The sequence below is a fragment of the Doryrhamphus excisus genome, linkage group LG11 (assembly GCF_037039965.1).
Source record: "Doryrhamphus excisus strain RoL-2023G ecotype Guam linkage group LG11, RoL_Dexc_Guam_v1.1, whole genome shotgun sequence".
NCBI lineage: Eukaryota > Metazoa > Chordata > Actinopteri > Syngnathiformes > Syngnathidae > Doryrhamphus > Doryrhamphus excisus.
Window position 1 is genome coordinate 12,706,843 of NC_136367.1, and position 16,034 is coordinate 12,722,876.

The 16,034-nt window shown below is 45.1% G+C and overlaps 1 protein-coding gene and 1 non-coding gene across 5 annotated transcripts in view; both read right to left on the minus strand.

Annotated features, from left to right (window-relative positions):
* The window catches only part of cadm3 (cell adhesion molecule 3), a 174,187-nt gene extending 159,401 nt beyond the window's left edge, over window positions 1–14,786 (minus strand). For 2 of the 4 annotated variants that reach the window (XM_058091040.2, XM_078794760.1), the window contains exons 1-2: window positions 7,686–7,938; window positions 5,038–5,229 (exon numbers count right to left, since the gene is read on the minus strand). In XM_058091040.2, the coding sequence (XP_057947023.1) occupies window positions 5,038–5,128 (91 nt within the window). In that variant the 5' untranslated portion in view covers window positions 5,129–5,229; window positions 7,686–7,938. Of the gene's footprint in view, window positions 1–5,037; window positions 5,230–7,685; window positions 7,939–14,769 lie in introns of those variants that run through there. The other 2 variants (XM_078794759.1, XM_058091024.2) reach the window with 2 other exon arrangements.
* Window positions 14,787–14,846: 60 nt separating this feature from the next.
* trnar-ucu (transfer RNA arginine (anticodon UCU)) lies at window positions 14,847–14,920 on the minus strand. Its single transcript has one exon. It is a non-coding gene; the product is annotated as a tRNA-Arg (tRNA).
* Between the last annotated feature and the right edge of the window lie 1,114 nt (window positions 14,921–16,034).

Consider the following 16,034-nt stretch of genomic DNA (forward strand, 5'->3'; position numbering starts at 1 on the left):
CCCTCCCTTCCTCCCTCCCTCCCTCCAAGGGACGCCCCTTATTGGGATGTTACAGGAATGAAATAGGTCATCATTTTCTCACTCTAACCATTCCATGACCCCACGCTCCCTCCGCGTTGGGGGGGAGGTGGCACTGTTTTTCCTTTTATATGTCTGTCTCTTGAATTTTTTGGCATCCGTCCTGGGCCTTATGCAAGCTCCCAGAGGAACCAAGGAGCTGCTTTGCCAGCGAACCGGCGAGACGATTCATTGTCACTATTTATTGCGACACTCGGACAAATTCCTGCACTTAACGTGATGAAGAAATAAGAAAGTTTAACTCTGATTAATGTCTACGTACTACATGAACGGGGCCATATTCTCGTTCCCCGGCAGGCGTATCATTAGATCTGATGTAGTGTAAGTAATATTAGCATCTGTCACTGCTGGGATGGCGCATTTACTGACAAGAACCGCTTAAATACAAACGCATGGGAGTTCAAGGGTTCTTTCAGGTTTGTTTTAGTTAAACTCGAGTTTGTTGTTATTTGAAGAGAAAACAAATAATTTACTAATCATTCATTCATTCATTTTCTACCGCTTTTCCCTCACGAAGGTCGCGGAGGGGGTGCTGGAGCCTATCCCAGCTGTCTTCAGGCGAGAGGCGGGGTACACCCTGGACTGGTCGCCAGCCAATCACAGGGCACATATAGACAAACAACCATTCACACTCACATTCATACCTATGGACAATTTGGAGTGGCCAATTAACCTAGCATGTTTTTGGAATGTGGGAGGAAACCGGAGTACCCGGAGAAAACCCACGCATGAACGGGATTGAACTCGGGTCTCCTAGCTGTGAAGTCAGCACACTAACCACTCGACCACCATGCAGCCCTAGAGTGGGTCATTGATTTAAAAAAATAAATATAAATAAATACAGTGGTGACTTGGTTAGTGTCATTAATCCGTACCAGAAAGTCCGACTCAAACCAAAACAAACTCTAACCAAAGATGAATCTGTTCCATACATCCCGATATTTATAGTTTTACATGCAGAAAATGATTCAAAAATAAATGTCTGCGAATAAATGTCTGAAAAAAAAGATAAACTAACCTAGCATGTTTTAGGGATGTGGGAGGAAAAAAAACACACATGAACGGGATTGAACTCGGGTTTCCTAGCTGTGAGGTCAGCGCGCTAACCACTTGTCCGCCATGCAGCCCTAGAGTGGGTCATTGATTTAAAAAATAAATATAAATAAATACAGTGGTGACTTGGTTAGTGTCATTAATCCGTACCAGAAAGTCCGACTCAAACCAAAACAAACTCTAACCAAAGAAAATTTTCACATGGAAAGTAATGTAAATCCAATGAAACTGTTCCATACATCCCTAACCCTAACCATAACCCACAAATACACGGGGAGAACATGCAAACTCCACATTGCGCGCTAACCACTAGACCACCGTGCCGCCCTAATTTACTAATCAATCGAACGATTGAGACCAAAGTAAGCCAACAATAAGAGTGAAACTACACTACGATCCCGATCCGATTCCCTTCCAAATCATATGTTGACATGTCGTCTCATCTCCTAAACATTGTCAGACGCCGCTGGGGGCTTAATTACTCTCTTTGACTGACACGATAATGTAAAACAGACCAAAGCGAGGATCGGTCACGCGTGGTCAGGCCTGCTAGCGGGTACACCTTAATCAAATTTGACACCCGTCTGAACGCCGGCCAAGATCATCATTGGACCCGCACTACAAAGCGATGCCTGGCTGGTGCGGGGGCCACGCAGGCGGGACTTTAGCGCATCACCATCATCGGCATCATTAGCATCATCAGTGAGCATCACTTCCTCGTCTCCATCACCTTTGCTCATTGGCGTGGAGCGTATGTACGCAAGAGTTGCTTTCTACACTCGGATGCAGAACAGCTGTTGTGGTTGAACACAGTGGCGAGTACAGTAGGTCTGTGTGTGTGTGTGTTTGTGTGGGTGGGGTGGGATGGAGGGGGGGGTGCACTAGAGGCCTCTGAGGATATGTTGTGAAAATGCAAATGCAGTAGCGTTTATTGCAGGCGCTCTTTGCCTGTGCAATTAAATCTTAAAGTCTTCCGAGAGAATGCCAGCAGCGTTCCACCTGCGTCTCGATGAGTTTGAGGACTAAATCATCAGGGCGAGCTCGCCATCTGAAGTCGGCACTGCTGGTAAAAACCATCACTGGAGCATTACACAATTGGTAAACCGCACCGGATGGACTTTGGATCTTTGGTTCCAAAGTTCCTAGCTCCCTCCCTCTCTCCGTTAAGCCACACCCACTCCAGCCAGAAGAGGTCTACACGGCTGTGCTTTTCCTTGGCCGCCCCGCCCCACAGCCGTGGTGAGATTCAAGCGCAAAAATTAAATTACCTCTTTTTTCAGCTCAAGATAGTATAAATTGTGTGGAAAAGATGATATAAGGAAGGATTATGGACAATATAGGTGACCTTTCAAGAAACAAATGAGGCTATCAATATTCATTCATTCATTTTCTACCGCTTTTTCCTCTCAAGGGTCGCGGGAGTGCTGGAGCCTATCCCAGGTGTCAATGGGCGAGAGGCGGGGTACACCCTGGACTGGTGGCCAGCCAATCACAGGGCACATATAGACAAACAACCATTCACACTCACATTCATACCTATGGACAATTTGGAGTCGCTAATTAACCTAGCATGTTTTTGGAATGTGGGAGGAAACCAGAGTACCCGGAGAAAACCCACGCATGCACGGGGAGAACATGCAAACTCCACACAGAGATGGCCGAGGGTGGAATTGAAGCCTGGTCTCCTAGCTGTGAGGTCTGCGCGCTAACCACTAGACCGCCGTGCCGCCCGCTATCAATATTAAAGATCATTTTTACAATTCCAGAAGGTGCACCTGAAGTGTCTTCTGCAGCAGTGGTTTGTGCAAAAGTTCTATGCATGTTGATGTTAATGCATGTTAATGGTGAAATGTTAAGACATTCAGTGACTTTTATTATCTACACAAATTTATAAACCATAATTCAATGCATATTTGTGAAGAACTATTGCGGAAAGCAAAAAGTCTCCAGTTTTCCATAGCCATGTTCTTGAGATTTCTTCCGCCCGCCCCGCCCCGTAGCCGAGGACTCCGACTAGCCGTGGGGCCAGCCCCTCCGTGTAGACCTCTACCAGCCAGCATTTCCTACCTGTGCCGTATTTTAGTGGAAATACTTAATAAATCTGTTCAATACATTCCAATATTTATAGTTTTACATGCAGAAAATGATTCAAAAATAAATGTCTGCGAAAAAAAAAAAAGAGAAATTGACGGACAATTTGGAGTAGCCAATTAACCTAGCATGTTTTTGGAATGTGGGAAGAAACCGGAGTACCCGGAGAAAACCCACGCATGAACGGGATTGAACTCGGGTTTCCTAGCTGTGAGGTCAGCGCGCTAACCACTCGACCGCCATGCAGCCCTAGAGTGGTTCATTGATTTAAAAAAATAAATACAAATAAATACAGTGGTGCCTTGGTTAGTGTCATTAATCCGTACCAGAAAGTCCGACTCAAACTAAAACAAACTCTAACCAAAGAAAATGTTCCCATGGAAAAGTAATGTAAATCCAATAAATCTGTACCATACATTCCAATATTTATAGTTTTACATGCAGAAAATGATTCAAAAATAAATGTCACCCTGGACTGGTGGCCAGCCAATCACAGGGCACATATAGACAAACAACCATTCACACTCACATTCATACCTATGGACAATTTGGAGTGGCCAATTAACCTAGCATGTTTTTGGAATGTGGGAGGAAACCGGAGTACCCGGAGAAAACCTTGTGTTAAAACCACTGCTAATCCGCGGGACAAACGCACACTCAGCAGACACTTCATTAGGAACACCCAAGATCTAACACGAGCACTGGATTGTGGTTGTAGTTTGTATCAGACGTTTGATCGCTTGTAGTAATAACGACGTACTGCATTTAAGCCCCGTGGGGGAATTATTATTTACTCAGCTCCGTGCAAATAGATTCAAGGCATGCATTACGAAAGCAATCGGGGGATTAGTAGTTTGCTCAAGGGCACCCAAACATCTCTTCAGGTGTCACACCTCACTTATGTTTCTATGATGTTTTACGAAAACATCATATTTTCTTTGTAAAAGCTCTAAATCTTAGGTACAGAACGGTGTGTGTACTTCAAGTTTTCAGGCAAAATAGCGCACAAGTACTTTGTTTACCATCAAACACTGCCTCTGGTTCCTTCCTTGGCACGCTGCACTGCTCCACCAGGTTTGGCGACAATCTAGCACAGCAGTTTTTGCATAAAACTGCATATGAAGAAGCACCGAGAATGGGCTCGGACAAAAATGCAAAGCGGGAAAGGCAAATATCTGACATTGTCACCCATAGTTATGAAAAATATTGCTGTTATGAAAGCAATTAAGACAAAAGTTTCTAACTTTACTGAACCTTGAGGAACCATAATATTACTCATGTTACCAAAAAACTGCTTCACTGTGTGATCTAGTTCGGTTTGCCAGGGGGTCGGTAAACCCAAATTGGGCTAAGACAGGGTCACATCATAGCATGGCGACACAACATAAGACGTCCATGGATTCAAACAAGAAGATAAGCATCTCTACCGGAATACACCTGACACAAATTCCACCTAAAGCACCTAAAACTGTAGGACTGAAACCAGTATCCCGCTAAAAAGGGTTGTAAAGGCCTGGAATGTGTGGTACCAAACTGTACAGGGTTGAAATGGGGCCAAAGTTTATGGACGTCTCACACATGCCTCGTGCTCAGGGGGCTTCGCTTTGAGGGTGTCCCATACGGTTAGTTACGCTTCTGTGCCCCTCTTGTCATAATGCAGGAAACTAGCAAAAAAAAAACTCCAGTCAACAGATAAGGGGCACCACTTGAATGTTGGTGAGGTCAGCGGCCCCCGAAGGAGAGTAGGTGCCGGGCGGCAAAGGGTGGCACTCACGGATAGGACCAGAGTGAGACATTGAAATGCGAGGCACTTACCAAAGACAACGTTGCTGTGAACTGCAGCTGCAAAGGCTAGCGTCATTAGGCCGGCAATCCATAACGGAGCAGGGGCTGATGGGAAAGCCATGGTTGGGCGCACAGATCCTGCTTGTTTACGCTGAAATCTCAAGCGAAGGAGGGGCTGCCAGGAGCTCACGAGGGGGGGGTGGAATCCCAGAGGAGGGCGACCTGCGGTAAGACAGCCAGTTGTTATAACTCCACTTCTCCTGCCGCCATGGATAAAACGACTGTGGTCCCTTGCTCACATGCACGCATCGATCTACTTGGATCATGACACACAGAGAGCACCGGGGGTGATGGGAATCGAACATACAGCGATGGTGGCGGTGTATTAAAGGTAATGAGGAGGCGGGGCTGTTTACATTGAATGAAAAAATGTATTTTGTCTGTTTAGTTACACAAAAGAACTAATTAAAATATTGCTATTTTAATATGGCTCGCTAGGTGGACATTTTTCACTAGCAAAACAACAATGGCGGCTTATTATGTTCTAGTTTGTTTATGTCCCATCTCCTTCAAGGTGACTTCCATACGTCACATTCATTCATTCATTTTCTACCGCTTTTCCTCACAAAGGTCGCGGGGGTGCTGGAGCCTATCCCAGCTGTCTTCAGGCGAGAGGCGGGGTACACCCTGGACTGGTGGCCAGCCAATCACAGGGCACATATAGACAAACAACCATTCACACTCACATTCATACCTATGGACAATTTGGAGTCGCTAATTAACCTAGCATGTTTTTGGAATGTGGGAGGAAACCGAAGTACCTGGAAAAAAAACACGCATGAACGGGATTGAACTCGGGTTTCCTAGCTGTGAGGTCAGTGCGCTAACCACTCGATCACCATGCAGCCCTAGAGTGGGTCATTCCAAAAACATGCTAGGTTAATTGGCCGCTCCAAATTGTCCATAGGTATGAATGTGAGTGTGAATGGTTGTTTGTCTATATGTGCCCTGTGATTGGCTGGCCACCAGTCCTGGGTGTACCCCGCCTCTCGCTCGAAGACAGCTGGGATAGGCTCCAGCACCGCCGCGACCCTTGTGAGGAAAAAGCGGTAGACAATATACAGTGGTGCCTTGGTTAGTGTCATTAATCCGTACCAGAAAGTCCGACACAAACCAAAACAAACTCTAACCAAAGAAAATTTTCACATAGAAAGTAATGTAAATCCAATGAATCTGTTCCATACATCCCAATATTTATAGTTTTACATGCAGAAAATGATTCAAAAATAAATGTCTGCGAAAAAAAAAAAAAAATTGATGTACAATTTGGAGTGGCCAATTAACCTAGCATGTTTTTGGAATGTGGGAGGAAACCGGAGTACCCGGAGAAAACCCATGCATGCATGGGGAGAACATGCAAACTCCACACAGAGATGGCCGAAGGTGGAATTGAATCCTGGTCTCCTAGCTGTAAGGCCTGCGCGCTAACCACTCGAACACCGTGCCACCTCATACATTCAACATTATTCAAAATAATGTTATTCATAAGTCAGTTTTGTACAACAAAAACAGGGACATGGCTAATTACTGGAAACTTGACAACTTTTACAAGACAGGCTGGGCTTTATAAAGCATCACATGCATTTAATATTGATATCCTTAAAGTGTTATTATCTTTATACAGATGCCTTATGGACGCATAAAGATCATCAACATCAGTTCAATAAAGGTTTGTACAAACTTACAGCAAGTGTTTTATACAGCGCATATGGAGCCGTGCGAGAAATTTCAAGTCAATCCCATCCAGGGTATAATAACAGCGCCACCGTGTGGTGAGTTTAACATCCAAAACAAAGTAGGAGGGAATGTTTTGACAAATGTTCACCCTTTTGTGCGCCATCAGTAGAGGAGTTATACATGAGGACGTGTCCTCATTTTTCACATGTGTTTGTGTTTTGTAGGGGAAAAAAAGGAGGTAAAGGTGTTCGTGTCCTACAAAGTACGCACACTCCTTTCCTCTCACGTGCGCACCCTTCTTAAAATAGCATGAAAAAAAAAGCGCACGCTCATTGTCACCGCGCGGAGGGAGCGTTGCCTGCGGGACGGACGGAGGGGGGGAGGGGGATGGGTGTGCACAGAGATGGGATGGACTTGGGAGGGGCAGGTGCCGTTGGAGGGGGGGGTAGCTTATTGCCGCTTCAGTCTTTCCCTGTTGAAATGAAAACAAAACAAAAGGGAAAAGGAAGCGTGTGGAAAGATAACCCACAAACGCACCATAACAATTTATAAACAATCATGGCGTCAATAACAACATTTACTAATATGCGTCCACTTCCTGACATTGATTATTATGGGATGGTAATTTCTGGAAGTGTGTGTGTGAGAGAGAGAGGGGGGGGGGCTCACACGGCGGGGCGTGAGAAGCCTTTCAAAATAAAACATTTTAAAGAAAAACAAAAGGATTACGTTTCTCTTAGTCTCTCTCTCAAACCCGCATTACAGATTAGCAGCACGCGCGCGCGCACGCACGCGCACTCGAGCACGTTCTCACGGTGCACATTCCTGCAGAAGCGCGCCAGTAGTGACAGGTGTGTCTGCACAGTCACAATAAGAAACTGTATAGCGTGTGCGCACGCACACACACACACACACACACAAACACGCACGCAGTCACTCACCGTTACGTTCCACCTCCTTGTCTCCACTTGGCTTCCCTGGTGATGATGTTCTTTGCTTGTGGAAGCTCCTTCCTTTTTTCCACCCAGTCTGTTATCCAACTCTTTCTGGCGAAGAAATCCTCCTTCTTGTGTCTTTTGTTGTTTTGTTGTTTTTTTTTTGTGGTGCTTTTGCTCCCCCCCTTTTTTTTTCCAAGCGCCTTTCTCGCGTCTCTCTCTCCACTGCTGCCGCTCACTGCAGCAAAAAACAGTCTGGCTGAAAGACGAGGGAGAGAGGAGAGAGGAGGGAGAGAGAGGAGAGAGGAGGGAGGGGACAAGAGAAGGAGGGGATTTTAATAGCGTTTGGCCCGCACCACCAGGAGAACAGAGCATGCAGGGCCAGAGCCAAGGAGGGGGGGTGGCTGTGATGTGTGTGTCTATGTGTAGGTGTGGGTGTGGGTGGGGGGGTGCATGTCATCATGTCGACATAAAACACATTATCACGACTGTGATCTGACTTTTGTCACCCATAGCCTCTTTTCACACAGACATCCCAAAATAGAACCTGCATATAGACGTCTGAGCCTAGTATACAGAAGCCGGCTAAGCCAGCAATGGTGCCCTACCTGGGCGCTTCCACAAAGCAATACAATGATTGGGAACACTTTAACTTGCCAGTCTTTATCAGTTACTGTAAAGCATAACAGACACATGGTCTAAAGGCAGGGGAAGCCAGTGGTGTGAAGGTCAGTGTATATATATATGTACATATATATACAGTGAAGAAAATAAGTATTTGAACACCCTGCTATTTTGCTATTTCTCCCACTTAGAAATCATGGAGGGGTCTGAAATTTTCATCGTAGGTGCATGTCCACTGTGAGAGAGATAAACTAAAAAGAAAAATCCAGAAATCACAATGCATGATTTTTTAACAATTTATTTGTGTGATACAGCTGCTAATAAGTATTTGAACACCTGAGAAAATGAATGTTAATATTTGGTACAGTAGCCTTTGTTTGCTATTACAGAGGTCAAACGTTTCCTGTAGTTTTTCACCAGGTTTGCACACACTGCAGGAGGGATCTTGGCCCACTCCTCCACACAGATCTTCTCTAGATCAGTCAGGTTTCTGGGCTGTCGCTGAGAAACACGGAGTTTGAGCTCCCTCCAAAGATTTTCGATTGGGTTCAGGTCTGGAGACTGGCTGGGCCATGCTAGAACCTTGATATGCTTCTTACGGAGCCACTCCTTGGTTTTCCTGGCTGTGTGCTTCGGGTCGTTGTCGTGTTGGAAGACCCAGCCACGACCCATCTTCAATGCTCTGACAGAGGGAAGGAGGTTGTTCCCCAAAATCTCACAATACACGGCCCCAGTCATCCTCTCTTTAATGCAGTGCACTCGTCCTGTCCCATGTGCAGAAAAACACCCCCAAAGCATGATGCTACCACCCCCATGCTTCACAGTAGGGATGGTGTTCTTCGGATTGTACTCTTCATTCTTCTTCCTCCAAACACGCTTATTGGAATTATGACCAAAAAGTTCTATTTTGGTCTCATCTGACCATAAAACTTTCTCCCATGACTCCTCTGTATCATCCAAATGGTCATATGCAAACTTAAGACGGGCCTTGACATGTGCTGGTTTAAGCAGGGGAACCTTTCGTGCCATGCATGATTTCACATCATGACGTCTTAGTGTATTACCTACAGTAACCTTGGAAACGGTGGTCCCAGCTCTTTTCAGGTCATTGACCAAGTCCTGTCGTGTAGTTCTGGGCTGATTCCTCACCTTTCTTAGAATCATTGAGACCCCACGAGGTGATATCTTGCATGGGGCTCCACTCCGATTGAGATTGACCGTCATGTTTAGCTTCTTCCATTTTCTAATGATAGCTCCAACAGTGGACCTTTTTTCACCAAGCTGCTTGGTAATTGCTCCGTAGCCCTTTCCAGCCTTGTGGAGGTGTACAATTTTGTCTCTGGTGTCTTTGGACAGCTCTTTGGTCTTCGCCATGTTACAAGTTAAAGTCTTACTGATTGTATGGGGTGGACAGGTGTCTTTATGCAGCTAACGACCTCAAACAGGTGCATCTGATTCAGGATGATACATGGAGTGCAGGTGGACTTCTAATGGGCAGACTAACAGGTCTTTCAGGGTCAGAATTCTAGATGATACACAGGTGTTCAAATACTTATTTGCAGCTGTATCACACAAATAAATTGTTAAAAAATCATGCATTGTGATTTCTGGATTTTTCTTTTTAGTTTATCTCTCTCACAGTGGACATGCACCTACGATGAAAATTTCAGACCCCTCCATGATTTCTAAGTGGGAGAAATAGCAAAATAGCAGGGTGTTCAAATACTTATTTTCTTCACTGTATATATATATATTCATTCATTTTCCTCACAAGGGTCGCAGGGGGTGCTGGAGCCTATCCCAGCTGTCTTCGGGTGAGAGTACACCCTGGACTGGTGGCCAGTCAATCCCAGGGCACATATAGACAAACAACCATTCACACTCACATTCATACCTATGGACAATTTGGAGTGGCCAATTAACCTAGCATGTTTTTTTTGGAATGTGGGAGGAAACCGGAGTACCCGGAGAAAACCCACGCATGCACGGGGAGAACATGCAAACTCCACACAATTGAATGTGGAATTGAACCCTGGTCTCCTAGCTGTGAGGTCTGCGCGCTAACCACTAGACCGCCGTGCCACCTATACATATATATGTATACGTACATATATATTTATTTTCTTGCATGTTCATTCATTCAATCATTTTCTAAGGGTCATTGGGGGGGCTGGAGCCTATCCCAGCTGTCTTCGCGCAAGAGGACTGGTGGACTGGTGGCCAGCCAATCACAGGACACATATAGACAAACGACCATTCACACTCACATTCATACCTATGGACAATTTGGAGTGGCCAATTAACCTAGCATGTGCTGGAGCCTATCCCAGCTGTCTTCGGGTGAGAAGACAACATGCAAACTCCACAAAGAGATTGCCGAGGGTGGAATTGAACCCTGGTCTCCTAGCTGTGAGGTCTGCGCGCTAACCACTAGACCGCCGTACCGCCTATATATGCCGCATATATATGGATACATATATATTTATTTTTCTTGCATGTTCATTCATTCATTTATTTTCTACCACTTATCCTCAGAAGGGTCATGGGGGTGCTGGAGTTTAAAAATATCCCAGTTAAAAAATAACTCAACTGAGATTAATTGACATCTATTAGTCTGGAAAAGGTTATAAAGCAATTTCTAATGTCTTAGGACTCCAGCAAACCACAGTGAGAGCCATTCAACGGCAAAAATAAGGCCAACCAAGAGGTCACAAATGACCCGACAACAACATCCAAAGATCTGGAAGCCTCACTTGCCTCGGTTAAGGTCAGAGGTCACTACTCCGCCGTAAGAAATACACTGGGCAAACGACCTGCGTGTTCTGAGACAAAAACCACTGCTGAACAAAAACATTAAGGCTTGTCTAAATTTTGCCGGAGAACTTCTTGACAATCCCCCAAATCTTTAGGAAAATATTCTGTGGTCTGACAAGACAAAAGCTGAACTTTTTGTAAAATGTGTGTCCAATTACGTCTGGCGTAAAAGTAATGCCGCAACCGGGGAATTGGACTTCATTTGGAATATTGCCCATCATTCGCAATCCTTGGAAAGTGTGACGTGAAACATGAACACTTACTATGGTGCTTTATAACACGAGAAAGCAAGTTAATTTCAGCTAGCTTACAATGCTGTCTTTGGGATATCTAGTATCTATCTATCTATCCATCCATCCATCCATCCATCCATCCATCCATCATCCACCCACCTACCCATCCATCCACCCATCCATCCAATCATCCATCCATCCATCCACCTACCCACCCACCCACTCATCCATCCATCTATCCATCCATTCATCCATCCATCTATCCATCCATTCATCCATCCATCCATCCAACTACCCACCCACCCACCCATCCATCCATCCATCCATCCATCCATCCACCCATCCATCCAATCATCCATCCATCCATCTATCTATCCATCCATCCACCCACCTACCCATCCATCCACCCATCCATCCAATCATCCATCCATCCATCCATCATCCATCCATCCATCCATCCATCTACATTCATTCATTTTCTACCGCTTTTTCTTCACAAGGGTCGCGGGGGTGCTGGAGCCTATCCCAGCTGTCTTCGGGCAAGAGGCAATCTATCTATCCATCCATCCATCCATCCACCCACCTACCCATCCATCCATCGATCCATCCATCCACCTACCCACCCACCCACCCACCCACCCATCCATCCATCCACCCATCCATCCAATCATCCATCCATCCATCAATCTCTCCATCCATCCATCCACCCACCTACCCATCATCCACCCATCCATTCAATCATCCATCTATCCATCCAATCATCCATCCACCCACCTATCCATCCATCCATCTACATTCATTCATTCATTTTCTCCCGCTTTTTCCTCACAAGGGTCGCGGGGGTGCTGGAGCCTATCCCAGCTGTCTTCGGGCAAGAGGCGGGGTACACCCTGGACTGGTGGCCAGCCAATCACAGGGCACATATAGACAAACAACCATTCACACTCACATTCATACCTATGGACAATTTGGAGTGGCCAATTAACCTAGCATGTTTTTGGAATGTGGGAGGAAACCGGAGTACCCGGAGAAAACCCACGCATGCACGGGGAGTAAATGCAAACTCCACACAGAAATGCCCAGGAGGAGATTCGAACCCAAGGTTTCCCAATCTCCTGAATGTGTGGCCAACACTCTAACCAGTTTCAGTCGCCGTGCAGCGATCTGAAACATTTAAGTGTGATTTTTACAGCCTGAATGCGTGTCACACAGGAAAAAAACGGTGCATTGTATAGAGAACAACAACACAAGAAAAAGTCCCAGTGTTTAACAACAATACAATAGGAGCTGATGATGCTACTTTCAAAGACGGAACCTTGCAGGGTCAACTTAATCCAGCCGTTGAAGGTCTGAGCTGTTAGTACAGAACAGCGGAACTGGAAAAAGCCCACTTTTTATCTGACGATGTGAAAAAGGCTTCTTGCGCTACCCCCAAAACTACAAAATTGTCAGGCTGACTTCTCCCCCTACATTCCATGTCAGTACCTTATACACAAAACATCAACATGGGATAAAGCTGCAAAAATGACAAGATTTTCAGACAGTGTTAAAGGGGAATGTGATACAATCTGAGCAGCTAGAAAAATGCCAAGCATTTCTCTCCCATTCTCTGTCAGTGTGTTTTTTTTTTTTACACAGAATAGCATCACAAGATAAAACCGGGAAAAAGACATTCATTCCAGGTCAGTGCCATTCATACAGAGCAATGACAGAAAAAAGGCAGGAAAGCTTTTAATAAGAAGGCTGGAAAAGTTCCAGGTCAAGTTCCATACCCCTTCATTCCAGGTCAGTCCTGTTTATACATTCATTCATTTTCTACCGTGGGTCGAGGGGGTGCTGGAGCCTATCCCAGCTGTCTTCGGGCGAGAGGCGGGGCACAACCTGGACTGGTGGCCAGCCAATCACAGGGCACATATAGACAAACAACCATTCACACTCACATTCATACCTATGGACAATTTGGAGTGGCCAATTAACCTCGCATGTTTTTGGAATGTGGGAGGAAATCGGAGAGAACATGCAAACACCACACAGAATTGAACTCAGGTCTCATAGCTGTGAGGCCTGTGAGCTAACCACTTGTCCACTGTGCAGCCCTATTTCAATTTCAATTTCCATTTATTTATATAGCGACCAAATCACAACAAAATTTATCTCATGGCGCCTTACACAAGGAGGTCACAGTCATGATTGACGGAGGCAAAAGAACCTTGGACAGAACCCAGGTTCTGTGGGGCGGTCATCTGTCTCGACCGGTTGGGTTAACACACTTGAAAAAATAGAGTAGAGGGATACTGTAGATGGTACAGTCTTAGTCCACTCGACCGCCGTGCTGATGTTGTTGTTCTGAAATTGTCCAATTTGAACCCTGAAGAATTTGTGTGATATTCCCTGCCCTCGTGGAACGTATTAGCGTAGACTTCATTGTAGAATATCCTGATGTTTGCACGCACCATGCAGTCCCATTTGGGAATGAGGATGCAGACGGAGGCATCGCGGGGAGGGGTGGCTGCAGGGTGGAGGGAGGGTTTGTTCAACTTGCCAGAGAGGATTAAGGATTAGTTTTAGTGGCGGATTAGATGTGTGTGTGTGTGTGTGTGTGTGTGTGTGCGGGCGGCGCGATGGGGTTAAACATGGACGGCGGAGGTGGTGGCAGCAGCCTAAAGCACGTTGACGTCTCATTGGGGAAAATGAAAAAGACGAAGAAACGACAGCATAATAAAAGCAACAAGGGGTGGAGGGTGGAGGGATGGCTTTTTTGAGAGAGATCTTCAAGCATCCAGCTGCTCTCCATACTTTAAAAAAAAAAAAGCATGATTGAAGTAGATTTTTCTGAAGCCGACAACTCTAAAAATTCACCTTCAATGATCCTTGAACGATTCCCAACTCCTGTGAAAAAGCTCACTAAGTCTGCCAATTTATTTAACTCATAAACAATAACAATATTAAACAGCTTCATTTTCTCCAAGAAGCGCCTTTATGTTCAAAGCCAACAAGTGTAGTATCTAAAATGGTGGGCATAGAAGGGCATCTGGCGCCGTTAAACACTTGTTATGAAGATGGAAGAGGCTTTTTTTTTTTTTTTACTGTTTTTAAATGCCAGCCTCAGGTGCTGGAAGCACGCGTTAGAAAGCCACACGTGCGTGCTCATCGCAGAGCTCGCAGTGGTGGACAGTATAGTGCAGCGCTAACTCACAAAGGCTGCACTGTGCGCCACACTGGAGACGCTTTCAGTCTTTTCACTCCCTTTGGAGGAAATAATTTGCATATTAAAGCCATTGCGACCTTTTTTGCACATGGTGACATTTTTGGGATGCTGATGCAAAGGCGTTGTTTTGGGTCTCTGTAATAAAAATAGCAAAGGGCTTTCATGTTGGTATCATACATCCTGAGCCAGATTTGATTTGATACACACTCACCCAAATGGCTGGAAAGCCAGGACTTCATTGATGCTTGTTTTTCCTACCGTCCAAAAATGCCACAATCTCATTATAGACATCTCTGCCGGGACTCGAACCCGGAGCCTCTGGATTAGAAGTCCAGCGCGCTATTCCATTGCGCCACAGAGACTCAGAGACGGAAAAATATCAATAGAGGGTTTATGCTCAACCCCCTCCTCCTCTTCTGTGCGGCAGCATCCCCGTGTATCACTCAGCATCAGGACCGCAGCTCCGCTGCGAGGCAACCGCCAGCCGGCAGGGGGTGCTGCAGCCGCGCATTCATTAGCGGCCTTTTGTTTTGAGCTGCTGCTGCGTTTTCATATCTAAAAGGCAAATAAATAATAATTATCATTGAGGCAAAACAAAGACACTAGTTTATAAGCATCAGCCGCCATCGTGGCATTGAACAAATCATAAAAATTATACTTTTTTTGGCTCCAAACAATAATGCATTCATCTGCCTTGAAGCAGATTAGCGCCATGATGCCGAAACCACACAACAATCAAGCCAAAAAACTCACTCAACGTTGAACCTTAATTACTTTCCCGTGGCAAGTGCAGAACAATGAGCGCTGCAAGCTAAAGCAACACAATCAAATAACAAGTCTCCATGTTGATGGGAAACACACACTGGCAGTAATTGTGTATTCTTTTACAAGCATCACGACTCACCAGGACATTTCTTAACCTCCCCCAACAGCAATGGAGGCTAAATCCAAGCTGACAAGCATCTTCCCCTCGAGTCGCCGCTAACAAATTGATAATGCAATTGGGTGGAAGCTAAGCGGCTTTTTTTTTTTTTTGATGACGAATAACACAAGTGAGGCGGCATGTTTTTGAACAAGCCAGATGAGCTAACACTTAGCAGACATTTTTGTTCCCCAAATCTCGGCAATCTGCAAATATACACATAGTCAAAATGATATTTAAAATAAATCAGGACATAAAGCAGGTGCAGAAAGCTTTTAGGTATTTTATTTACTGCACAAATTGTCTAAGCATATTGTTTTTGGAATTGATATTCTTGATCATGAGTTTATATACAGTATGGTAATGGTTTAATTTCATTTGAACATGCATCAGATTACAATTGAATGCATCACATAATCAGTTCACAGTTCCACATGTCCAAAAGGAGTAGGAAGAAGCAAAGCTTATTAAATCCTACCTCTCCATCTGGTACTTTTACAATCACTAACTGTTACATTTGTTCACTTCCTGCTTTCCATAATACAGTTTAAGGG